The sequence below is a fragment of the Lottia gigantea genome, assembly GCF_000327385.1.
Source record: "Lottia gigantea unplaced genomic scaffold LOTGIsca_71, whole genome shotgun sequence".
Classification (NCBI taxonomy): Eukaryota; Metazoa; Mollusca; class Gastropoda; family Lottiidae; genus Lottia; species Lottia gigantea.
Window position 1 is genome coordinate 1,095,890 of NW_008710397.1, and position 27,075 is coordinate 1,122,964.

A 27,075-nucleotide genomic window follows, 5' to 3' on the forward strand; every position below is an offset into this window, starting at 1 on the left:
AATGCAAATATATTGATTTCACATATTTAATGTTTTAAGACATATTAGTGTTAAGATGTCCTAATAAACACTATATCAAGTGATTTATATCGGGGTTATAAAGTCAATTTCATCTCACTATTAATGAAATATGTTATCAGGTCTTTACTTTAAGACTATAAATTTATATTAATAGTTATCTAAAGTTATTATAACGAGAGTCCGAGAATCTGTCCAATGTCAAGCGAAAAAACTACAATAAATGACACATTACTATCGTTATATATATGCTCTTGTTCTGGATAAAAATCGCTTCACAAAAATATATGCAGAAACCAATCGTTATGATTTATGCAGTGATTCTATTTTGTCACTCTTAAAGGATTTAAAGTGGAAATATGTGCCGAAAAACAAAATGTATTAGAGATATATTTATATCATTGTCTAAAGCAAAGTTCAAACTAGATGTTCTATCGAATAAAGATTATCTAAAAGGGCAAGGAAAATGGAATAGGACTACTTCGTCCATTGACTTAAATAGAAAACATAATGATTTTTCAGTGTTTATTATAATTGATACATCTGTGTTCAAAGAAAGAGAGATTTTGAATACAATTCTTGTTATTTTGAAAGTGATGCATACTTCATCTTTAATGTGCATAACTTGTAATTTTTGGTCACCAAAGTCCCATGTTTTCAAGTGTTTTAGAATAACAGTTTATAGTTGAATGAAATACTGCTTGGCATCATTTAGAATCGGAACCATTTTTCATTAAAAAAAGATTTTCTATCGAGTTGATTAAATTGTTACGAACTGTATTAGCCAACCATTCGAGTTGTAAACAGCGTCCTACAGTTACGCTTCTGAGGCAGTAGCCTTTCAATTTCAGACTATCGAATTTTGATGTGTACGAGCCCTTTAGACCTTAATGGACAATGGACAGTTTATCGGACTACGTCATCCTGGACTACCGACTCTAACCAGCTGATCTAGCAGGCATGAAATTAATCTTACAAACAAATCAACAAAGCAACAAATTGATATTGACTTTAACTGATTAATGTCCTTTAGTAGCTATTAAATTCAGTCATAACGCCAACATACAGCAGTTATATCGCTCTAAATTGGTTCAGAAGTACCCTCAACGTGAGTTTATCAAAGGCTATTGAGTCCTCAAGCGTAGGGTCAATGGTGTAACGACAACAGTTTCTTATATATAATAAATATGCACAATGTAACAGTCAAAATGTTCCAGTTGTTCTACATTTTGTTAGGATTGAAGCAAAGCTAACTCTGTAAGGTATTGAGTACTTCTGAGTCCTCAAGCGTTGGATCATTTTTGTTATGCATAGCTCCGAAGAATATGAATATTATGCCCATATGTTCTATAATCGTTGGTTTCGATATCATTCTTTCTTGATGATATCGTGAAGACAGTTCTTCCAGTAAAACTGCTATATATATTTTGTTGTTTTACGCGTTATTTCATGCATTCTCGATTTGAAAGGGCCTAACGTGGGATCCACACATAAAAAGTGAGGCTATTTTTTAAAAACTTCGAATTGAAATGAAAAAAAGAAAGATTTATGAGTGTTTCACGGTGTTAACAAATTTCTGGTTTAAAAATGTCGAGAAAACACAGGAGACAGAATCTTATTGTCAAGGTACAAAGAAAGACTACCGATAACTTGTAGATAAGAAAGATCTTGGGGTTTATCTCCACTTTCAACACAGCATCTAAATATTTCTTTAATTGGCTTGAAAACTAGGAGTGATAAGGTAAAACTATTTGTTAAGGTTAATTTAGCATGGGATGCATTTCGCTGATTTATTTACGAGGGTAATATGAGTTTCCAGGCAAGGTTTCGCCACTTTTATGACCCAAAATCATCATTAAAATGCCAACCTAATTTCTCAATGTAAATCTTTATATTAGGAAAGAGTTGAAAGCTGAATTCGTCAAGGATGTTAACTCAGACGTATCTTTTTCAGCTATGGTTTCAATAATGTGAATTGATTTGACGTTTTAAATAATCAATTTACAACCATAAAGATAGTTTTAGGAATTTGAATCGATGATATTTATACAATTTGTATTATTCAAAAGGTTCATAAAGATATCTTTAAGAATTTGAATCGATGAAATTTATAGAATTGGTATTATTCAAAAGGTTCATCAAGATATCTTTAAGAATTTGAATCGATGATATTTATAGAATTGGTATTATTCAAAAGGTTCATCAAGATATCTTTAAGAATTTGAATCGATGGTATTTATACAATTGGTATTATTCAATAGGTTCATCAAGATATCTTTAAGAATTTGAATCGATGATATTTATAGAATTGGTATTATTCAAAAGGTTCATTAAGATATCTTTAAGTATTTGAATCGATGATATTTATAGAATTGGTATTATTCAATAGGTTCATCAAGATATCTTTAAGAGTTTGAATCGATGATATTTATACAATTTGTATTATTCAAAAGGTTCATCAAGATATCTTTAAGAATTTGAACCGATGGTATTTATAGAATTGGTATTATTCAAAAGGTTCATTAAGATGTCTTTAAGTATTTGAATCGATGATATTTATACAATTGGTATTATTCAAAAGGTTCATTAAGATATCTTTAAGTATTTGAATCGATGATATTTATACAATTGGTATTATTCAAAAGGTTCATTAAGATATCTTTAAGAATTTGAATCAATGATATTTATACAATTGGTATTATACAAAAGGTTCATCAAGATATCTTTAAGAATTTGAATCGATGATATTTATACAATTGGTATTATACAAAAGGTTCATCAAGATACTTATTACGAATTGAATTGATGGTATTTTGCCAAGTAGTGTTTTTAAATGTTGTTATTTTATTTCAAAGTGTTAAAGGTTCATATATCACAAATTAGACCACCTTCAAGGGTTGGGACCTATGATCTAACTGTTGACCTAAAGTTCGAAGGTTCTGTTTTGAGGCCGGATATTTGAAAAACTTTTCGCTATCACTATTTTGAAACTACGTATCACATACCTCATTCTGCCATTTCTGGACTCACGCTATAAGGGGTAAATAATCGAGCTATTTCACTTACGAACTTACGTTTATTTTGGCACAGTTTCTTTTCTTTTTTTTACAAATTTGGTTCTTCTAAATGTCCTTGGTGAGAAGTAACTTTGTCATTGTTTAACGACAAAAATTGGTATGCTGAATTGAGATCTCCTGATTTTAGTAATATTATAGGCATTTTTTTGTTACGTCCGGACTTTATGCTGGATTCGAAAAATTTTCTCAGTGCAGCATCATGTGTGGCATCCCAATTTAGTGACTTATCACTTCAGACTAAAGAACTCCTTTCAATTTCTACATACACCAGTTATTTATTGGCCACGTTTTGGCTACAAACAACCACATCTGTAAAATCTACTCAACCAATTCGATTAACTTTCATCAAATTTATTTACATTCACTGAAAATTGATGTGGCCAAAATCAAAGAAATCTTAAGTACACTCTTCATGCATTGCCAAATTTACGATTTCGGATTTCATCAACTTTGAATTCAATTAGGTGAGATCATAGAATCATGTACAAATCATGGTACATTTCAAAGGGAGTCTGAAAAAATGCGGGAGAATTGCAGCATTCACAAACCCAATCCTTCTCTTTAAGATCGGCTCTTTTCTTTGCCTTATCGGATATGCTCCTAAACAGATTTAACAGCCCCAATTGGTCTTTTCATATCACTGTAGAACAGCTGTCCTCGAATCTCAAACTGTCAAAAGTCGTCTTTCATTTCACCAAATGGTAAAGCGAATACTTAAGGCTATTGATGGTTTCCAACGCTTCTGGTACCCCTCTTGCACCCGTCGTGGCAAAATCTGCGAGCAACTGGATTATAGTCCGATCTTGTCGGGGACTTGCGCGGTCAAAATCTGTTTTTTTTTTTGTAAACAATACTTTATTCACAATTATATATATAAATATACATAATGAAAAGGATTTGGGAACAGGCTTCACCCCTCTCCATCAAATATATTAAATCTGTGACCATCCTGTTGATCCAGTTGCTAGTAGTTTTCACTTTTCGACTAAGACGGATGCAATGATATGCTCTGAATCACCAATTATGGTGGTGAAGAATGAAGGCGTTGACCAAAATCTATGAAATTTTGGCCCATAGGGCACCCAATTAAGCGTTTGGGAACTAGTAACAAAGAGCTCAGGCGACTGTATTTTTTAAGTTTTGTACAATATGTCCTCGCTCCACTTGAGTCCAGGCACCAATTCCTATAATATTACTTCTGAAAGGCACTGAAGCAAAGACAAGTGAAATAACTTTTGCGGCTATGTTCATATATAAGTTCACATGCCCACAAATGACCCACAACAGAACAAAATGAAATACATTTTTGGGGTTTTTGAATTTTATGTCGTTTCCAGATTTTATACAAACAAAATAGACATATTCCATTATTCTACAATTAAAAACTAGCATTATTTACAAATCTATAGTAAACATGATTTCTTTACAAACAATAGTCGACAACAAACAATAAACTAACAAATAATAATTAACAACTAACTGATGATACTAAATGCTTTTTATTGGCAGTTTACTAGAGAGTCATATGCGAAAAAATATCGAAGACTTTTTAATTAGAACTAGACGAAATCCATAAAATACTATGAGAGTGAAAGCGTACATGTTTGAATAAGAAAAGAGAGAATTGCGTGTCTATAATTTGAAAGGTAATTCTTAAGTTCTAATTCCAGTTGGTTCTTGTCAATGTTCTTTCTCAGATTTTCCAAACCCATATACATTGGTATAAATAAGTAATTGTCTCTGTGACCATTCCAATTGTGCCCCTCCCATTTTTTGAACCCTTAGGTGCGCCTAGTTTATGAAGTTTACACAATTCTTCTTCAGAACGGTCCAGCACAAACGGGATACATAACATAGTTGAATGAATAAAAGAGAAATGTGAACGAGTGTCCCTATGTGAAAAGAGATGAGCACTATATTCTGACGTCACTTCCTGTATATTCTTCCTCTATTAGGCTATAGAAAAAGAAATAGCAAAATAGGCACTCACTTGAAATAAACAAACAAATTAACAATAATAAATAGAGCGCGAACATTTACATATTTTTAAAATGTACAGTTAGCATTATTGCTTAAATATATACAATTTAAAATTTAAATAGAATTGAGGTCGCTCGTTGCATGTCCTTTGTCGTACGTAATAATTACCACGTAATCACTTTCACTGTTCTTTTAACTGTCTGTACTCCGATTTGAACACATGGTTTAACGTCACTTCCTATTCCTTTTCTGTCAATGATCAGTCACTTCCGTTGAACATTGAAAATATCACAAGTTTTATTGGGACTTGGAGTCTTTAAAGGGACAAGTGTGGTACTTCAGCTGTGGTTTTTTCTTCAAGGCGAAGAGTTCTGGAATTGAAGTTTGGTGATGAGGACGTACTCACAAACACGTGTGTTCTTCAATTTGCCGCGTGCACTCCTTACACTTTACATAACAGCACCACAAAAATTTACAAAAACACCTTTCTTTGATGGTCACAATGCGAGTCCGATAGCCTCGACCACAACACAAAAGTTCACAACCGTCAATAGCTTTGGACGTTTTATTACAGATACGTCCATGGGTACCGAGTGACCCAGTCTTTTTGTCTGCCTCACAAAAGTCCGGAGAGGCTACCATGTACACTAAGTCAGATTCTGTATGTCTTTTAAATTGAGGGTTCAATGGGACTAATTCATTACGTGTTCCTTTAACTTGATGTTTCACTTCCGTTGCTCCGTCAAATTTTTCTTTGAGGATTTCGCCCACTTTTTTAAACGATGGCATGGCTTTCCAACAGGTTCTCATTTCACACGATCCCGACACACCGTGACATTTACATTCTACTTTCATGTTAGCATCCACAGCCTGAAAATACAAAGAAAGTAGTGGTTAAAAATTAAATAACGGAGACAATTTTATGGTATACTACTCCTTAGTTTTATTACTCACTTCGTGTTCTTAGGGGTATCTCGGTCTATCCCTGATCTTTTGGATCTCCAAGAGCTATCGGATATCCCAGATCTAGCCTCGAGTCTTTGGATATCCCAGATCTACCCAGAGCTCTTGGATATCACAGAGCTATTTCAGATATTTCAGAAATCTATCTGATTCTCGAGATATCGGGGCCATCCTTTGTGGACACAATGTCAAGGAATCTTAATGGTATTCGCGAAATTTGAAATGTTATAACGTTTTAGATTCAGATTTGAAAAGAAGTTGTTTTTGAAAAAGTTTTTTTCTCTGATATGGTAGAAACATTAGGCACTGTGTACAAAGCTAACTACCAGCCACACACTGTGTGATTTATGGACTAGTACTAAACTTAACCACTTCACCAAACACCCATTTAACATCATGCAATTTTCATCATTCACGATTCTTGCCAAATATTTTCTTCGTGGCACCTTTCATAGATACACTAATAAGCTTATACAGATCACTAACATTGGTTTTCTCTAATACTCTCATTACCGATCAACTTATTGCAATTGGTTCACCACATGCATCGTGGTTTGCTTTCAGCACTTTTAAGCACTACCTTACACATCCCATTGATGGTGTTGTCATTTTGTGGATTCTACTTGAATGATAAAGATTGGAAGAAATGGCCATGAAATTGTGGGCTAAATGGAGTTTTACGTCCTCCTATAGGGAATTAATACAGATTCTACGTTGATCAAATATTTCTACTTATCGGAGCGTCGATAACTAGTAAAACTTGTGGAAGAAAATGCACCGAGATAACAGAAACAATATGATACAAAGATCATATGGCAATCATCTGGCTTAATAAAATATGTAAATGATATGCTTGTTAGTGGGCTATGCTTTCGGCCACGGAAACTATATAAAAACATCTAAAGTGACGCCAATTTTACTGTTTCCGTGTATTGAGTTTAACAGTCCAAGAGCTATGAAAATAAAATAACTAATCGGTAGGTGCCGAGAATTATTCCATGTTTATCAACGAAAAAACCTTCCTCCTGTTTCTTCAAAGAGTTTCTGTTGGAAGGCCCACATACCCTCGTCTAGACTATTAGAAGTATTCTAAGTCGACTTGTGTTCAAGGTGTCAGAAAAACAATACATGATACATTTTCTAACAAGTCCAATACCGAGATACACAGATAGCACGAATATCAAAATACCAGCGTGGAATATATTTCTTTTACCGAATACCACCTTTTATTTTTAATTAGATACAGTGGAGGGGCGATTTGCGATTCATCTCAACCAAACTGCAAACGCATTTAATAAGAAGCAATGAAGAGAGATAGGTACATCTTTTATGTACATTCGGTTGCGTTCTGTACAATCCAATTGCTGCACTGACGAAGAAAGGTGGCTATTGCAGTCGAGGTATAAGACGCAGTTCGTAATAGTTTGACTTGGGAAGATGTGATTCTTTATCAACATATATTATCAGAAAACAGCCCATAAACATAAGTAGACAACGTTTATACCAGATTTATGAATGATATGAAATATCCGACATTAATGAGAAACGGTAAAGATAGACTTTAATTAAGTGGACGAGAATCTCATCAAGTTTTATCGTTTATTTAACTTATAAGAGAATTCCAATCAACTCGTATAGGCTATCTCATAGCATGGTCGAGAAGATCTTGTAACTGAAGAACAATTGAACAAATTTTGGAAAAAAATATCAACAAAATTCCGTTTCAGCATTGAAGTTGAATATCAATTCAATCAAAACCAAGAAACATAGACCACACACAGAGTGTAATTTGTTGACACTCGTGTTAGATGTTGCTGATGCCTCTAGGCTCACCTTTTTAAACAATGACCATACGTACTTAACTTGATGTCAGGAGCTGATATGGCCCAGGGTTTACGAGGAAATGTATCTTTATATACAACCATGAAAGTGAAACGGAACAAAGATTTTCCTTTCAAACCCATAGGTAGATTTTCATCGCCTTCAGTGAGTTGTAAATTATAGTTCGAGGCCTTTTATGATATTCCGAGTGCAACGAAATCAAGGAGATTTAATAGCCACTTTTTTCATTAAAACTCCCTTAGCCATCCCCTTTGTGTATTTATGACTCTTGGTTTGAACTGAAAGTTAGTGTTCGTCAAACAAGGGAAATTTATGGAGAGCCGAATAGTGAATGAGTGGATAGCTTAATAAAGTTTATTTAATACCGATAGAGTTTATAGCTCATAAACAACGCTAGAAGTAATTGTTCCGCAGAGAAAGGCTCGAAATTATGAGAGGCAAACCCCCTTTACATAAACCTTTCTTGCATTTAATTGCCCAATCTTTGACAGATAAGGGAAGTCTTTATGACAAAGCGACAATCAAGATCATAAAACTCACATGAACTCTACATGAGTTCGATATAAATCGAAAATTATCAAATAAACATGTTGTGGACTTTTCTGTTGGGGAAAATCGTAAAAATAATATAAGAGTGCATGCAATTGCTCGGTTAACAAGAATAGCCATATGGCAATTGAAATAATTTACCATGAAACTTGTTCGAATTCGACATTTCAATATCATGGTTGGATAACAGAATTTTGTAATCTGGGATTTAATTGTCATTGCTAGCAAAACGTCATATCCTGTAAATGTCCAGCGTTTAATAAATAATTGTGTGGGCTGTCAAAAGAGATGTCATATAAATTCCAAGAGTATAACTGAATGATGAATTATATCATAGAAAGGCGAAAGAACGAGCTTGTAAAATGTTAATTAGGAGAGTGGGATGGAAATTAGCATAAACTTCACATATTTTACTGCAAACCTTTAAACTCAAAATAATGTTACAGTAATTCATGGCATCCTTTTGAAATCATCGTCAAAACGTTGTCAGTCCGCAGTATTAGTCATGTTTCAAGAATTATGGTTGCAAAGCATTTGAGTGTAAAACAATCCAGTCCTACTTTTCTTCAGCATCCAATACCATTGGCAAATATGACTGTCTCCCCGCCGTCAGTTTCAGGCAGTCTACAACCTCAAATGTTAAAGTGATGTTATCACAATAATTGAATGTAAATTGTTGACTATCATAATCGAAACGCGATAAGAAAGTTCACGGATAATAGCTGCCGAGTTATTTAGAATCACTAGGATTGCCATTGAATACACTGTAAGATTTTTGTGTTCGAAATTGTAAGTCCATTCCAGCTGAACACGATTCTGATATCTAAAAATTTTAACCGCAATTCGCAACACATTATAGTAAGTAAGTTCACTACCTGTTCAATGCTAACTATTTAACAAATTTGTGCCTAATTGGGAAAGCCATATGCTAATATATCTCTGATCATGTGTTTTCTATACCAATTGGCAAATTTGTTCCAAGTTGGCAAAACACTATATCGATATACGCCAGATTGTCTGGTGGCTTTTATTCTGTTAAATTTACAAATAAAGTTTACAGTGAATGGCATACCATTACCTAATAGTCGGAGATTAGACTAATAATATATCATTAAAATCCAGATAAGTATAGAATCGCGTGTTTCGATCGCCATAATGCAATGCAAAAAGTCTGCAGCTATCAGAGGCGGAAAGTGTCGCTTGGGTATCTGTGAAGCGCGCGGTTGTTCAAATTGTTCAAGTGGTGTATTTGGGTAATATTGCAAATCCATCAGGAGAAAACAATTTCTTTTGAACCCTTTTTTATAGTCTGGACCCCTGCTCTGTAACATATCAAAATCCTCTAAAGAGAACCCAATTAATTCAAACCAAAATTCTTGTAAAAGAAATCAAACTGATTACATAACTTTCTGACACCAAAATATTTGAAGAGAATATCAAGTAATTTGTGGTTCAAGTGGATTGTTTATAGTCAAGTTATACAATAAAGACTTCCTATTGAGAGCTTTATATCTTTTACATACACCTTTTCCTGCAATAAAACACACGCACAGTTAGATTGAAATACATTGATGGGGTGAGCTAGAAAACACCACATAATCAAACTGCGTTGGATCCCATTCACACCATTGGCAGTTGCTGATAATAAATGAAGCCCTTTTGGTCATTTAAACTGAGAATTTTTCCTTTAAATCTTTTAACAGCAGACGATGTGGATATTCGTTCTTATTTTTTAGGTGTACCTCAATGGTTACGAAGTACAAATACATTAAGACACAAACCAAAATATATCATGAAGTATCATTCACTCAAACCCTTCTTAACTTTTTTACTGAAGTAAGTTAGACATGAGTCAAAACTCTTTTATTTTGCCAAAATACTTCAGTTTGAACGAGATGAGAAAATGCGAAACAGTGGCTTCTAAAATAATAGCTTTACCACCTGGTGCATTGTGGGACTCTGTAGGAACGCAGAAACACATTCTCGCACTTTCTCGTCTTTATTTACATGTTACAGACGCTCGTTTATCATAGATAAAATATCCCTTTTCTTTATCATTTTCCTACTATTGTCTTTCTTCACCTTTTCAAAAAATACTTATTAAAACAAACACATTACTGACACGGGCATCCATCATATAGCACGTTATGGCTAGATGTCACTCAATATGCTGTGCTAATGCCAGGTAATTCTGAGAAGAGCTAGTCTAAATAATACGGTACCAACAGCATAGTCGTGGCATTCATGACAATCACAATTAGGTGTTGAAAGATCGGACTTCATTCGCTTGTTATGATTCCGTGCCTTGAAGTATTTAACCATGGGTGTTTATATATGCTACCTTTTGGGAACCAAGGAAAAGATGCCTTCGTTCATCAAGCTGTTATAAACAAATCCAATTTATTTTCGTTGAAATTATGCCATATGTATCGGCAGTCGCAGACTTCCATTGCAGAACTTCTGCATCTTAACGCATAAATGATGTATTTGGTCCTTCTGAAAAGTTTCCATAACTTTCAACCAAACTGCACATTAACTGTCACCATATTTTACCACAGATAGTGCGCTAAATGTTAGAATTAATAACTTCTCATTGCGTATTTTTAACATCATTAGCGACCTCGTGCCTTTTGTCAACATTCATTAGACGAAAACGATGATGGTTCAAGTAGGCCTGTCAAGACTGTTTACATAAGAAATTATGAATGCAAATTAAAGTGTATTTAGAATAATAAACGGTTGGAGATGATGTTATTATGCCTTTGTTTATTATCTGCTAAATAAATTTATTAGCTGCAAACAATGTTAAGTTTTCCCACGAAAAATATATTCATGTCTTAAAAACAACGCATAAATGTGAAAAATTCGCACGTAATACAAGTTAGTACTGCATATTGGTTGGTTTACTGTAAATTGATTGTGGATTTCGGAATCTAAGCTTAATATTTTGCAAGTACCAGATTATATAACTGTACTAAGACCATGTCCAGATATATAGCCATATATGTATTGCATGATATTTGAAAGAAGTATGGTCACTTCATTTACATGGTCAAGAGACAAAATGATGAAATAGCTCTTTACCACCATATTACCATCTGTCAGTGCATGCTGGGAATTTATTCCCTGTACTAATGAGATGATTTGGATGATAATGAGCCAGTAAATTCTGATTTATGAGATTTGATGGACGATTTGTGTACACATAAATACGTGACGTGTACACATATCACCGCCATATTCCACACGTTCTCCGTGATACTAGAAATCATCTTTCACAGAAATGAAAATAGAAAGGGTTTTCCAATGATGTAATTAAATCAAAAGTAATCAAGAAATCAGTTATTGATTATCCATTATGTATAGATCAATAAATACGAGAAATGGGATCGATTTTATCATTAAGATGAATGGTTATATCGAGGTGTAAAAAATAAAAACATGCTTATCAATAACAAAAAGACAAAGCAAACTTGTGTTCTCAACATCAATGAAATACTGATAAAAACCTAGAACATTGAAATACAATTAAACACAGTGCATAGCATTATTGACAAAACCATCAATAGATTGAATAGATATAAAGGGTGAAAGGCTCACTCCCTGGCGAAACCCGGTACCAACAATAACCAAATGATGACACCCACAGTCATTACTCCGCTTACTCCGCCTCTCCACGCCTTCAATGAGGGATTCAAAGAATGTAGAAGTATTGTGAGCTGTCAAACGGGGGTGGTCGGAATGACAAACGAGTTTTCTAACATTTTGGTATTTGGTTTATTAAAGGTGTCTATGAACTGTATCAGTAGAGGAATCAATAACAAGCAAGTGTAAAGACCTATCTGATAAAATAACACAATACTTCAATGTTCAGGCAAAAGTTCAGGCACAGAAGGGGTTAATGCAGCCAATTGAGTTTGGAATTACATTGAATTAGTCAGGAATTTTTTTAAAAGCGATCTATTTTTTACTCAGATACTGTTTTGTTTATATTAAAATGTAACGGAGTCATAAAATAAATCTTAACTGTCAGACACTATATATTTAAAAAAAAAAATCAATTTTAAGCCAGAAATCAAAAGTGAATAAGAAATATGGGAAAGATTTTATGTAAAGTATCGTATCTCACTACAAAGAGATTTTTATCCCAAGAAAATCTTCGGTATTAATTTGAGTTTGTAAACAAATCTACTAACAAATTTAGCTTACACGAGAAATGACAGCTACCATGTATATCGGAATGAGAGCCATTCATCATAACGTCGTTTACTCATTGAAAAGCAATTCGTCAAAATGCGAGTTTTCAGATTTTCATTTTCCTTTTTTTTTTGCAGAATATGTAAAAGTGGCGGCACATTTGCATCGAAGTATATCACACAAGATCAATATTGCATGTGTTTCAGTATTAGCTGCCTTATTTCCAGTTTATTACCGTGTACAACAACGGTAAATGAAGGGTGGGGCTAGGGTGTGTTCGAATATTAGGGCGAGACGACGCTTGTCTTAGACATACAATATCAAGTTTTTCGTCCCATACATCTACAGAATTAATTTCGGACTCCTACGCCAATGACTATGTATGACTGAGCACGATGTCATTGACGAATCGAAGATGACCATTAACTTCACCAAAATGACTTATCAATAGATTCATTTCACAATGTTCTTTACTGTGTATGTCATAAGTATTACTCTCGCATAGGGATTGTTAGTTGAAAAAAGCGTGACACGTATATATTATTGCATTATTTTACCATTCGTACAAACTTGTGAAATTCTTGATGAAATCTATACGATTAGTAGCAATTTTGACAGTGACTTTGTTCTCTTATGACAAAGGGCAATAGCTTCAACAAGACCATAATTCAATAGCACAATTTAGTGCAGAAAGGTAGAACGTCAAACCAAATTTTCATTTGTAAAGTTTGGTTACCATATGCGTATCTTGTTGTGAATTGCAAAGAATTAGATCCAGTTTAAAATGTAATGATTTAAAATTAGAGACCATTCCGTGCATTTGTATTTATGTGTGGTTTTCTAATGCTTTATGGTCAACACATGTTTACATTAGTAAAGCACGAGGTCAAAGGTGAAATACGAAAATACCGGAAATAGATCATTAACAAGAACATAGTCGTTAAAGTGTAACATCACGGGTTGGCTACGTTATTTCTAGTGGATATGTGTAGGTTCACAAAAAATCCAATATTAAAATATCTAAATGAAATTATAAACCTCATAGACCCTAAAAGTGGGATACAGAACTAATAAGCTCAGTCGCAGAGTTACATTAGGTTTTTCGAATGAGTGAGCATACCATAGTTCATTGAACAAAAAACAAGAAGTCACTTCCACAACGGCTTTCTGGAAATTTTCTAGGAAGATGATCATCCCTTTAAAGTGGTTTCTAGAATGTTCTAGTTATTATAATAATACTCAATTTCATTAGCAGAACAGAACTGTAACAAACCATCCCGCCTTGTAATTTCATTACAACTGTGTCGCTCCTGTATACATTTTGATAAAATCAGAAAATTAGTTTTATGATAAATTGTATTTGATTTAATCAAAAAATTACACATATTTGAAATTTGGAGAGAAATATAAGTCAAATATTCTCAGTTATTGAAAGATGATTGATAGCGTATTGATAACATCTTCTAACAAAAACCTATTTAACAAATTTCTATATGATATATATATAAAGAAAGCATATTTTTGATTCACCGCCAAATACTGCAGTTTTTAAGTCTGAGCTGACTTCTTTGTTAAAGACAAACTGACACAAGATTCATCATAACGAAATAACCATCTCAATTCGATATACAATGAAGTCTCGTTAAACAGGTTACCGGCAATCCAGAAAACCCACTGTATATCCGCCCGCTTTTTACTAGTAACAAGTATTTGTTATGTAAAATTATCCACTTATCCAGTGATTTGGTTTCCATTTTTGCATGGCTGTGATTATCAAACTATGATATCTACGTATGACATTGAAATAACCAGAAAAAAAGGCATAAATTTCAATATTTGTATGAACCAATTGTTCAACTTGAATCATATCTAATCATAAACACCCTTGTTCCCGATCCCTTTCGAACCACTTGTACAAAACAACGATCCTTGTGTCCGTCTTTTATTTTTATACCATATACGACAACCAGCATCAAATCGTAAAGAGTACTATTTGACCCATTACAATCAAAAGTCAATTTAAAAGAATTCAAAGAAGAAAGGGGTCAAGTCAAGAACTTTTTATTGTTAAAGACGTGAGTTTTCTTTATTTTATAATGATGACCGTACCTTTTGACCTGACCAATTTACTGATGATATGAGATCAGCTTTAAGTATTTAAACGATATTTCTCAACAAAAATAATACTAGAAACATTTCCCCTTTTAAATGAGTGATCAAAACCAATACTTGTAGAGCTATGTCGAATTACCACAACAGAAACTTTGCTTAGTAGCAATTTCCAACAGTAGCAAACAACTGGTTCTGCATGTCTCAACAGCATTTTTGTGAGTATAAAACAAACTATGTTTGCGCCGAATGTTTGCGCCGAAAATGTCGGAAAATGAAATGAAATGAGTGGCGTTTTACGTCCTACTTTCCTGCACCATGTGGGCTGATGAAGGCGGCAAAATGTCAGTTGGGGCGGATTGATATGATTACCTGATGTGAAGACCCATTATAACATCACAATAAGCAATTTTTTTGTAGTTGCAGACGAACTGTATGTCAATTTTATTTGACAAGTGATATGGTGAGTGAGCACTGATAGCTGGCGAAACGAAGATTTTATATTCCTTTCTGTTGAACAAAGAGATTGTTATCGAGTAATATTTTTTGAAAATTAAAAGACTTGCATAATAGAATACTTTGGCAAGTACAATACAGACTACATTAATGTTGATATCTTAAAAGACGACTTTTGGCACAGAAAAACTCCCAGACGATAGGATTAACTAACTTCTGTTAACAATCAAACAGATCAACAATACAGACCTAAGTACACTTACAGTAAAGGTGCAAGTTGCCCAGCAATATCATCCTCGGTTTATACCAACCACTTTAAAAACATAAAGAGAATTCGAAGCTATCTAAGAAGTACAAAAGTCGGCTTAAACGGAACGAAATGTCAATTCTTAAACAACTGAAACGTTTAGTCTTAATTCGTCGTTAAACAAAGGTGAAATATAAGCAAATATAAGAAAATAATGGGAAAACGTTGGAGTAACGTTTTAACTTTTGTCTGTATAATGGTTTGATTGTTAGGTAAACTAACGTTAAACCGCGGTGAAAGATGCGACAATAACGCCTTTTCGCCTTGTTCAAGATTTAGAAATACCACGGGGCCAAATCAACAAATAGTTGTTGACAAGCTTTTCGAATTTAGCTACATTCTCATCACTTAGTGTGGAGTTCTGGCCATATTTTTAGAATGTCCGAAATAGCGGGAATTTTTGAAGAGTTGCGAAAACACGTCTGACGTAACACGTAAGGACGTCGAGGGCTTAAAAACAAAATGGTGTAATGACCGTCCCAAAACATAAAATTGGTAAAACAAAAATTACAAGAAACATTACTGCACAAATTTTTAACTCTTCAATAAAAAGGCGTATTTGTTCAAACTCGAGGAATGTTGAAGTAATTGCATGGCAATCCTGCAAAAGTTTTAAATTTGAAACAAGCAAAGCTCGTTAGAGATTACAAAACGAAACTTTCCAGAAATAAGAATTTGCAGTAAATAGATTACTGCATCTTCAAATGGTTATTTGTTGCCTTTTTAAAATGCAGAACTCGTGACACAATGCGCCTTTGTTTCATTTTGGAGGATGGCCCATTAATCGACCGATTATTAAATTTTTTAATAAAATAACAGCTAATGAAATCAACTTTCAGCATAGAAACCCATTGTCCAATAGAAAAAGATAAAAATGGAATGGTTTCAACGCCCAGCCTTTTTGACAACTTATTGGACTACAAAGGCAACGCGTTGCGGTTTGCAATGAGAGATACATTTCCAAGACAGTGGTACCAATTCACCAACTGTTTATCGAATGGAGCAATGTATGTCAATACCAAAGTAAAATTAATGGATATTTGAATTCAAACTCAGTTGCAGAGTGGTGTCAGGTGTTTATTTTTTAACGTAAGCCACTCATGTCAATTGCCAGGTTAAATGGGGGAAAGAGTTCTTTTATACTCATTAAGGGTGGAATTTCAGGATGTTTTTTGAGATATGAGTGTGAAATGACATAATGAATTAAACAGCTTAGACAATATTTGGAATAATAATCATTTTTCTTTGACAGGAGTCATAACATTAAAGAAGCTTTTCAAAGTTGAAAATGTCATTTACAGAAAATAATGCGTTATGAGCAAAATTACAGTTTTCAATCATAGTTTCAATTACTATTTATTCTACCCTTGAACACAATATAGATCTGATTTGTATAGTTTCAATTACTATTTATTCTACCCTTGTACACGTTCTATGCCTTTTTTCTAAGTAGTAAATGCATTGAACAATTCGAAAACTTTGAAAATCAGAAAAGTTATTTCTCGTTGCATAGCGTTTATTACCTTTAATTTTCAATTTTCTGACAAAGCTATAAAGGAGTCATTGTCATTGAAAATTCGGCTTAATGTATTTTTATCATTTGACATAAAAAAAAACAAAAATATGTCAGTATTACCAAAAACTCTGGATTTGACCTTTGGAAGATTTTTTAAGCACAAAATGACACAAAAATGTTAACCTGAGATCCTATTCTGTGGTTATGCGCCTTTAAATGGTGAAAATATCTTTATAGTTAGTTGTATAGATGCATTCTTTAGATATAGATTTCTTAACAGTTTTTATAACTGACTTTCGTTCAAAGTGACATTAATTGCTTTTGCGTACTTACTTAATATTATGTACTCTGTGCAGTGCAATTTGACATTCTTAACTCAGTGGCTGGAGTCTTGTTACGATTTTCATGGATGCTAGAACCATCCCCCCCCCCTCTTTTTATCTCTGAGCACGGTGATTAGCCCATGTGCTAGAGGTTGAACTGCTTAGCCGATAGAACAATTCTTGAGCCAAAATTCGATCTGTAAGTCACGGGCCACCAACTTTATGTTTACGAGCATCTATACCATTCAGGGTTATACAACTGTACATTGCTCTGAGTGTAGTTCCATCGGTTTAGATATGTTTCTTGGACGATTAAGCTGCTATAGGGCCGTAGAGCAATTTCTTGACACAAGTCGCAAGCTCAAAGAGATTGCTTCATATGAGCATCTGTACCAACCAGGGCTGTACAACTGTACATTGCTATGAGTTTTGTTGTATCACTTAAGTGTCTAAGTAATGAAAATAGACAGTGTTTAGAAGAGATGTTATGTAAAGTATTGAAGTTGCCAGTACGGTTTGTTTTAGACTCTCCTAAGACTAGCGAGTGTTTAGACAGAATGAATTCATCAATCATTTTCATCATTCTTACTTTCTTTCTCAATGGAAAAAATTCTGCTGTTGATGTGAACTTTCTGACAGATAAATGTATGATATTTGCATATTTCTACTTTTACCACGTCCGACAAAAATTTTCGTCGTATAGATGATGCAAGCTCTTTCAGAAGGATCCTTATTGTATCTAGACATCCACCAGCAAAACCAACTGGTTTGCAAAACCAAGCTAAATTTTCAGACAGGTACAGGCTTTATGGTTCGCCAGACTCAATGTGAAATGTAAAACAATGGACGCGTGTTAATACTCAAAGAAGTCCTATCATGAATGGGCTGAAAATGATAACTAACTCGCATCTGGTCTATGTAGCGATTTCCTTGTTACCTTCATCATCATTATAATAATTCTGTAATAATTTACAACAGCGTCCAAATACCACATTAACCGCATGGTTCTTTTGTACCATGATGTGCTTTGTATAGTATTATGAAAATATTCACTCTTCCAGCATTGCATAGATCAACTGATTACTGAAAATTAGCTATTGAACAAAATAACATGTCCCTTTTGGAACCCGTATTAGTGCAAGTATGATAATGGATTCAACAGAGAGTTTAAAATAGCGGTTCGTTATTCTTATCACCGTTATAACCAAATGAATATCATCATGCATATTTGACATATTGATAAATAAACGGTTGAAACCTATCTTTCAACTGTCGGCTAGGTTATCCAATCATAGGTTGAACTATCAGATTTTACAATTATACACATCTGGCCTTCATGGACTCTGTGCTGTGCGCTATGGGACTATCGACTTTTCTTATAGCATGTGTAACTATTCACCTTACTTTGTCTTCTTCAACGAACTAAGAATATTCTGAGCCAATACAAAATATTCAGGTATAAAACAAATAAGCTTACTTATAGCCATCAGGCAGGAGTTTTCGGTCTGAATTTGGTTTCGGCTATTTGTACTTAATACTTATTTCATTTCCCTTTTGCCCTTAATATTTCACACCGTCTTCAAATGTAATTGGTGCAGAAAAATAGGACGTAAAACTCCATTTTTAAAAGAAAAACATCCAATTTGGTTGACCATCAAGATCCCAAACCACTGATAGTTGAAATAATAAGACGAATTACAAAGTCAATATCTCATGTTGATATTTCTTATGTTAATGACCATCGTAAGTCCCGTTACAGCCCCATATTACTTGTTCAAGTAAACAACCCTGTTTAAGCTAAGAGACATTTTGGTGCCTTTAGCAACGTTTCTCAAATCTGTTAACAATTAGCACTGATTCAAATTAACGCTGTTGTACTCTTGGGATTAAGGCATTAACAATGTGAGTAACTAACAACGAGCTGGAATGAATTTTTTTTCAATGTTTCCTTTTCAAATATAAGCTAAAGCACAGGATTTGGACCAAAATCTTATAGAATTACAAATTCAGGCTCCCAAAAACTCTCATAGAAATAGAATGGTAAAAATAAGGGCATGCCGTTATCGTAATGCTTTTCTGATTAGTAATAACTCTGAAACAACTACTGGATAGAACAGTTTGCTGTAATAAAACTGTACTGTACTGAAAATATCAGTAGTTATAGCAATCTTGAACTGCACCCAATTTTCACAATCTTCCTTCAGAAGTTGACCCTAAAATCCAATTAACCTTACACACAATAAATCTGAACAGTAAAGCCAATTATCCACTCCAAGAGCTATGAACGAGCTACTTCACGAGGAGCCATAAACATTTAAAGCAACTCTTGACAGATTTATCATAACCCTGGCCTATAAAATTTCCCGCCCATTTATGGATAGTATGGTTACGGGAATCCATTAAGAAGGATGACAGCTTTAAGAGTGTGTAAATATATGCAATAAATCTACTTAGATATATGCCTACAGCTTAATGTCAATACGACTTCTACAAAAAAAAAAACACCTATTATGTTTATATTTATGATTATCAATTTTTCAAATATGATCGGCGACAATTTAGACTGACATCTCTTGATTTACGAGCAGTCTTTTTCATAGCAGAACAAAATATGAAGTACACCGTTTAGAAGGTGTCAACATTTTGACAGACAAGTAAAGGATAAACGTCAATAGAATTTCTGGGCAACAGTTAATCAGAAGTGGATAATATTTATTTCTATAATTCATAATTTCCAACAAATAATGCTTAATGAATGAATAGATTTAACCACATATTTGATCTGTTGGTTTGTAGTCGTCAAGTGCTTGGTTGTCAAATCAAAGTAATTGACCGTGAAGGTGTCATGTGGATTTTTTAATGAAAGGGGGTATTTAGCTTTAATTTTAGGGTTGTCAATAAGGTATCTGTATCAAAGAGGGCGTTAAAGTAGGTATCGGTTCTTGCTCGGTTAAATAACCATGAAGTAATAAGGCATGTTTATACTGTCAAAAAACAGGTCATTATCACTGTATGGTGTCGTCAGATACAGAAGGGGGTTATTAATCCAATATGGCGGTAATGAATGTGGTGTTGGGTAATTTAACTGAGACGAAACGATACAATGTCATGTACTTCTATATCTCTATAAGTCCAATACATGTATGCAATATTGCATTGAAAGTAAACATTCGAAACAAAATAGAAATTTATTAAATTGCTCATATTCAATTTTCTGTGATTTACCTAAAAAATTATGTGCAAAATTAGTTAAGTTCTCTTCCGCAGAATGCAAGATCTTATCCTAAATTATTTTTTGTGAGGGCCACGGTCAAAACTCCATACAATAAAAACAGAACGTCTCTTTTATATGAATTTAAAAAAAAAGCTTTTAAACGATTTGAGTGGCTCCAATTATTTAGATGAGATTTTTAGATTATGGACGATAGGTTGAAGTCAACTTGTACATAAAGAGCTATGAGTAGTCGTATAATATATAAAATATAAATTAAAAATCGAGTTCATTATAAATATGTATTGAGGTGTAAAGCGATCACAAATTACTTCAAAAGGTGTTAAACAGTTTTCAGATTCGATAAAATAATTTCCGTCTATACTCAAACCACATTTTCAACTGTATCGTGGGAAATAAGAAAAAGCTATGATGTGTAAGAAATCACACAAACATGAAAATCTTTTTACTGTCAACTGATATATAAATATCTACCATCTTTCAACAGTGATTTCTAAATTTTAAATTTATATAAATTTCGATCCAAATTTTCAATTTTATATTTCGATCCAAATTTTCAATTTTTTTTTCGTAGTTATAGGTAAATTTTAGTATTAAGTACTCGGAGTGGAACTGCAAATTGTGGACAACATAGGTCATCACTTTATCCAAGCCAAAAGTGAACCGAAAATACCCCTGAAAGTCAAAAATCCATGTACTCAGGTGAATAAAAAATAAATAAATAACTTTAAAATTAAACAAATGCCAAAATCAAAACAACCATTGTCCAAGAGATAAAGTAAAACGACTTGATAACGCTTGATTTCAAACACTGTTCAATATATGAGATGAATTAGGTGACTAATGGAGCATTACCAAATTTAACACATTGCAACCCCGAGTCCAAGGTGGCAACTTTCTCGCCTAAACTGGTCATGTCAACAGTGTTCTTGTTATTAGGGAAACAAATAAATTAATTGAAATTGCCTTATTACGATATATCGAGCAATTGCCAAATCAACGCTTACGGCATAGCTAATAAAACACAGCGTCTATAGTATGTAATAACGATATTTTAGAGTACATGGTTACAAGGACTGTACTTGTTTACACCACATACTGTAATAAATGAAATAAGACGGTTTTGTTTACCAAATATAGACACTTGTACCCATCATTTGAGTGTTAATTGAAAAGTAATTGCTGTTACTATACCAAACTCATTGTTTACGATATCCTAATCGAAGTTTGAAGGTTTTGTTAATATTAGCATTACTGTACCATTTGTTAAACATCTCTTACATTTACAAGTCTGCTACAAATAGCAACCCTTGAAACACAGAGGAAGAATATCAAGAAACATTCCAGCCTTTTTTCAGACAAAGTTGTTCTCCGAATGGTACCATATAGCTGTCCAATACACACCAAAAAAGAAATGCTGTCCTTCGGTCACAGAATTCATCATGTCATGGGAAAAAAGAAGTAATAATATAGGGCTAAAATGTGACCCTTGTGGATTACCATGCTAACTGCCTGTCTATTCACTCAAATTCACTCAAATGAAAATAATAGAAGACGAATATCATATTCATTGGAAAATATGTCGTTCATGAATCATTAAAGCAAACATCTTTTTAGTTGTTCAACAAAAAATGTCTGAAAAACGTAGCCTGAAATACTATTAACAGTATACTTTGGGGATTAAACTCTTGTTGAAGAAGAAATTAGTATAGAGACAGTACCAAACTATTTAGGACAAACTAAACCCTAGTTTCACTCAATCAGCACGACAAACTAGCATCTTGTCATTGTAACAGAAGTAAACCGTGACTAGAAAACAGCCATCGTTTGAAAATAACATCATCTTGGTACGTGACTTAAGGAAACCAAGGTATAGAATGACAGTCAATAAGCGAAAGGTCTTTATCGTTCTCTTTCTATGAGTTTCACTGTTTCGTAGGCTTTAAGGATTTGTACGGCGAACAATGCTAATAATGCTCGACTACCTTTAACGGCTCATTTTGTTGAACTGGATTTTCTATGAAGCAGCCTTCAACAAAGGCCCAACAGGGTCAACTATTGAAAAACAACGTCGTCTCTCACAGTAATAAAACGACTAGGAAAAAGGTGAAGTCGTTTTTACGACCCCGTAAAACGTAAAAGTTTGTGGGTATATAAATAAAAACTATTCTCACTGGCCGCAATTCATACGAAAAATAGTTCGAACTGTACAAAAATCACTCACGAAACTTTGTTTGTCATTGCGTTTTAATTCATTCAATTTCTCTTAAAAGCAGACCATCCTACGTCGAAGTCGTTAACTTTGTCAAGAATATTGCGTTTTCTGTTTGATCTGAGAAGGCGTAAATTCCAATAAATGGCCATTCCTTGACGTGTATTTTAGGTGTGGATAGCAATCATTGACTGCTATAAACATCTATTGACTGCTACAGTAGATCATTCATAAGACGAGTTTCTCCAAACTTTTGTTTTTTAATACTAAATACGTGAGATAAGAAAAGAAACCATTGTTGATTTAGATGGGAGGTTAAAATTTCTTAAGTCAAGAAAAATTTATTACTGTTTTCTTAAAAATAGAAAGAAAAGTATCCTTACCTTTCTTCCAGCTTCGTTATTGTGTAAATTCATCAAAGCTCGACCCGTATTTTTCCTTTTCTTTCCCTTTTCTCTTGCGTCAACGAAAGCTTTAGAAAAAGCCATTCCATAGTCTATGTTATCGGAACAGCCCGACCACTCAAAACCTTCCGGGGAACGACCCCTCACAGTTCTATCACAACCACATTTTTGTAGAGTTCCACTGCTACATGCCCTCGTCACGGAATGGGCCACCCCTGCTGAAGAAATTGCATGAACAAATGCAGCTTCACGAGTACCTTGAAAATAAAACAATTTAAAGTTATTTTTTGGCATCATATTTGCAGATTTTTTTAAATTTAACAGCATTGTGTTTTTTGGCAAATTACACCTTAAGGTTTTGGACTTTTTTTTAAGGTTTTATTACATTTTGTTTTTCGTTTGATAATTTGTTTATTCCTATAAATAAGCAATATATATGTATATTTTAGTGTACATTTTTATATGTACATGTACATTTGTATAGATCTTTCAAGTGGGATATATTTTAAAGTAATTTGGCACATTTTAGTATATAATATTAATATCCATATCTTTGTGAATCGTTACGTTCTCAGTCTCAAAATTTCATAGATATTGTACATAATTTATATATCTTAAGATAATTATTTATATTTCTCTGTGTGAATCTTATTAATTAACCAATTTTCCTACAAATGCACATAATAAAGCTCATAATTAATTTTACAGAAAAAAAAAATAAAATGGATTAAGAAATATGTGTTTGAAGATGAGAAAACGTAAACTTTTCAACTCTCTGGGGCTAGTTCAACCAGTTGTAAACATGCATGAATAACACAAAATGAACCATGAAAAATATAAAGAGAAATTATAATGATAACGATAATGTTCAATGATAATGAAACACACTATATTGATATGCTATTATCTATGCTATTATCTATGCCATTATCCAACATGAGAACATACAAACATGATCATTTCAACAATTTCTCACTTCATTGAATTTGAAATTTTAAACAGAAATAAGCAAATTATACCAACACCTGTTGAATTTTCGAGTGAGAAAAAAAATTGCTTTGGAATTTCGAGTTGTACTATTAAAAATGGGACCACATACATATGGGACACTAGTCTTTGAGATCCAAATGGGATTGTCTAGACGTATCCCATATTTTTGTAATAGGAATGTTTTAATGCTCTAAATTGAAAATTCAAACATTTGAAAATAATAGTTTGTAATGCTACACTTAACTATAAAAATTTGAAATTATATAATGTTTGATCAAACATTTGATGTAATGATGATGTTATGATGCTTCTTACATCTGTGGTGGTGCTTATACTAAATTTACATTTTAACGCAGATTCAAACATTGTACTATCAAATGCTTGCATCTGAACGCTTGCAGTGGACTGAATTATTAGAAATGTAATATTTTGCACATATTTATTGAAATTAATTTAATACATAAATGATGATAATATCATGACACTGTAGGTATATTATGTTAATTTAGTCACAAATAAATTATTATTTAACATAATATTATTTTGTTGGAATTCATTATTGTCTATGTGTACATAATCAATCATTTTTTACTCATAAATAATATTATTTTGTACTACCATTCATAACACAGTACTAAAATAGTAGTTGTATTTTTACTTTGATTTACTGATAACGTCACTCATCGCTAACATAATATATTTCCAGAAAAAACGAACTATTGTATGTCAATGTCAATGTATCTGCATACACCAATGTTTATCCTACGGAAAATTATGCAATTATCTTTAACTTTAAAATACTTAAAATATACTGCAAGCATTAGAATTATGTCAATTTTTTTTAATGTTTAAAACATACTGCAAATGTTTAAAACATGATACTACACGCAATAGAATTATGACGTAGCAATATTAAAATATATTGTACACATGACAGTTAAAGGAAAACATCGCACATAGCTGAATATCTTGATCTGTGTGGTTTATATTTTGGTATATGCAAAATAACAACGCATATACAGAATTAATCTCTCAAAAAGAGACGCTGATTCGATTTTTCTTCCAAATTTTAAAAAATAAAATTTACAAATAAATATACAATTACGTAGTTAGTATCAATGTTGTTTTTTTTAATGGTTGGTTTAAATGAATAGGGTGTTGAAAGGTTGTTTATTTGACTCTGGTCAAATTACTTTATCTATCAAAATGAGAGTGTAAGAATTGTCTTCATTAAATTAAACTTGATCATAAATTATACCAAACCGCAAAAAATAATTTAAAAAAAAACACTAATATATTCTGCATTCATAAGATTAACTTGTTTTAAGTAATTTTATTGTGCTATGTAGTACGTGTAAAGAAAGTTAAGAACTCTATGCAATAATGATATTATTAGATCACGTGATATAACACATGACCTTGACCTTGGCTTTTCGTTCAAATCTTTTGCATCTTTTTGCTACTCGGTATATAACAATTTTGATCTCGTTTAGTAAATAGCTGATAACTGAATTCGTTGCTTTACAAACTTTGCACTCTTGGAAGTTCTAAAATCCGCACATTTAAATCCAGCCATTCTGGAAATGTATTCAATACATGCATCGTCAGTAGGCTATTATATCAGCCACCGTCAGCACAGAGTGACTAAAATATCAAAAGACAATAAACCAACACTAAAACTTACCTTGTTTTAAAATTACATTTCCAAAAAGTTTTTTACTATTAGCAGTAGAACAGTTCCACCTACGATTTCCAAATTGAGACTGACATTCCTCTATTGCAACTCTGGCACCCACTTTGACATTGTCCATAATTTCCAGATTCTTACGACACAGTTTTTTCTGTCTTTTAACGAACCCGTATAACGAATCACAGTGGTTTTCATCTGTAATACTCCCTAGAGATGTCATTTTAGCCAGTGCTCTGAAATACAAAAAATAGCAATGAAACAAGGAAATGAATGGAGCCTTACGTTCTACGTTTCTTTACCTGCATGATGGGCTATAGAAGATGGGTTACACCATGCAGTTTACAATGAGAAGATTTAGCCAGGACATCAGCATTAAGTAATGATTTAAGACATTTGTGGTATGCTTATACACTTTCGTGGTCACTTTCTGCATGGAAAGTCAGTCTTTGGAGCTCATGGATTATAAATGCTTTTATTTTTTGTCTGATTTTTGGGGTTGATTTCTGGATTTTGTGGGGTTTTTTTTTGTTAATATTTAGAATTCTGCTTGTGTGTTTATTTTGTTCTGGTTATTTCGGGAGGGGTGGGGTGGTAACAAATAAATACCAACTCAGTTATGGGTGGCAATGAAACGAATATTTCAATGTATTTACCATGTATGAGGTTTGTTAATTCGAGCAATTAAAATGTCAAGTTATGTTTATGACATCATATACGTCTTCATTACGTCAATTTTATGATATAAATGACACTTAAGGTACAGTTTTCGAATGCCTTTGGTGTCATGATAAACACATCACTTGAAAATAAGTTTGGTCATTTCAACTGGGCTTCCGGAAGGCTTACAGGAAGTCTGGAAGAGTACAGGACATCTCGGACCAAAGATAACTTTGAGCACTTTTTTTCTGGAAAATGAGTTTGGAGCTATCTATTGCCAAAACTTTCTCGGATGCGGACCACATCCCCTTTTCGACCCCCCCTTTTCAGGGACATCTCAAACTCCTTCCAGGATTTCCCGCCATTCAACGGTAGTAAGGAATGTCAAGCGTCGCTAAGATGCCCAGGAAAACCTAGGCGACTGTTTACTATCAAAATGGTCTTTTGTGGACCCTCCGTCCCCTTTCTCAGTACGAACCTCTTTCATTATTGCCATCATCCATTGACAAATTCTGCACTCAGATTTAAATTGATGTAAATGAAGATAAGCTTA

At 33.3% G+C, this 27,075-nt stretch overlaps 1 protein-coding gene across 1 annotated transcript; it reads right to left on the reverse strand.

Annotated features, from left to right (window-relative positions):
• Nucleotides 1-5,477: 5,477 nt before the first annotated feature.
• On the reverse strand, nt 5,478-26,094 carry LOTGIDRAFT_130946 (hypothetical protein; the record flags this gene model as incomplete). Its single annotated transcript, XM_009065891.1, has 3 exons — nt 5,478-5,945; nt 23,165-23,442; nt 25,860-26,094. Coding segments are annotated over 3 exons (981 nt in total), but the record flags the coding sequence as incomplete, so codon positions are not given.
• Between the last annotated feature and the right edge of the window lie 981 nt (nt 26,095-27,075).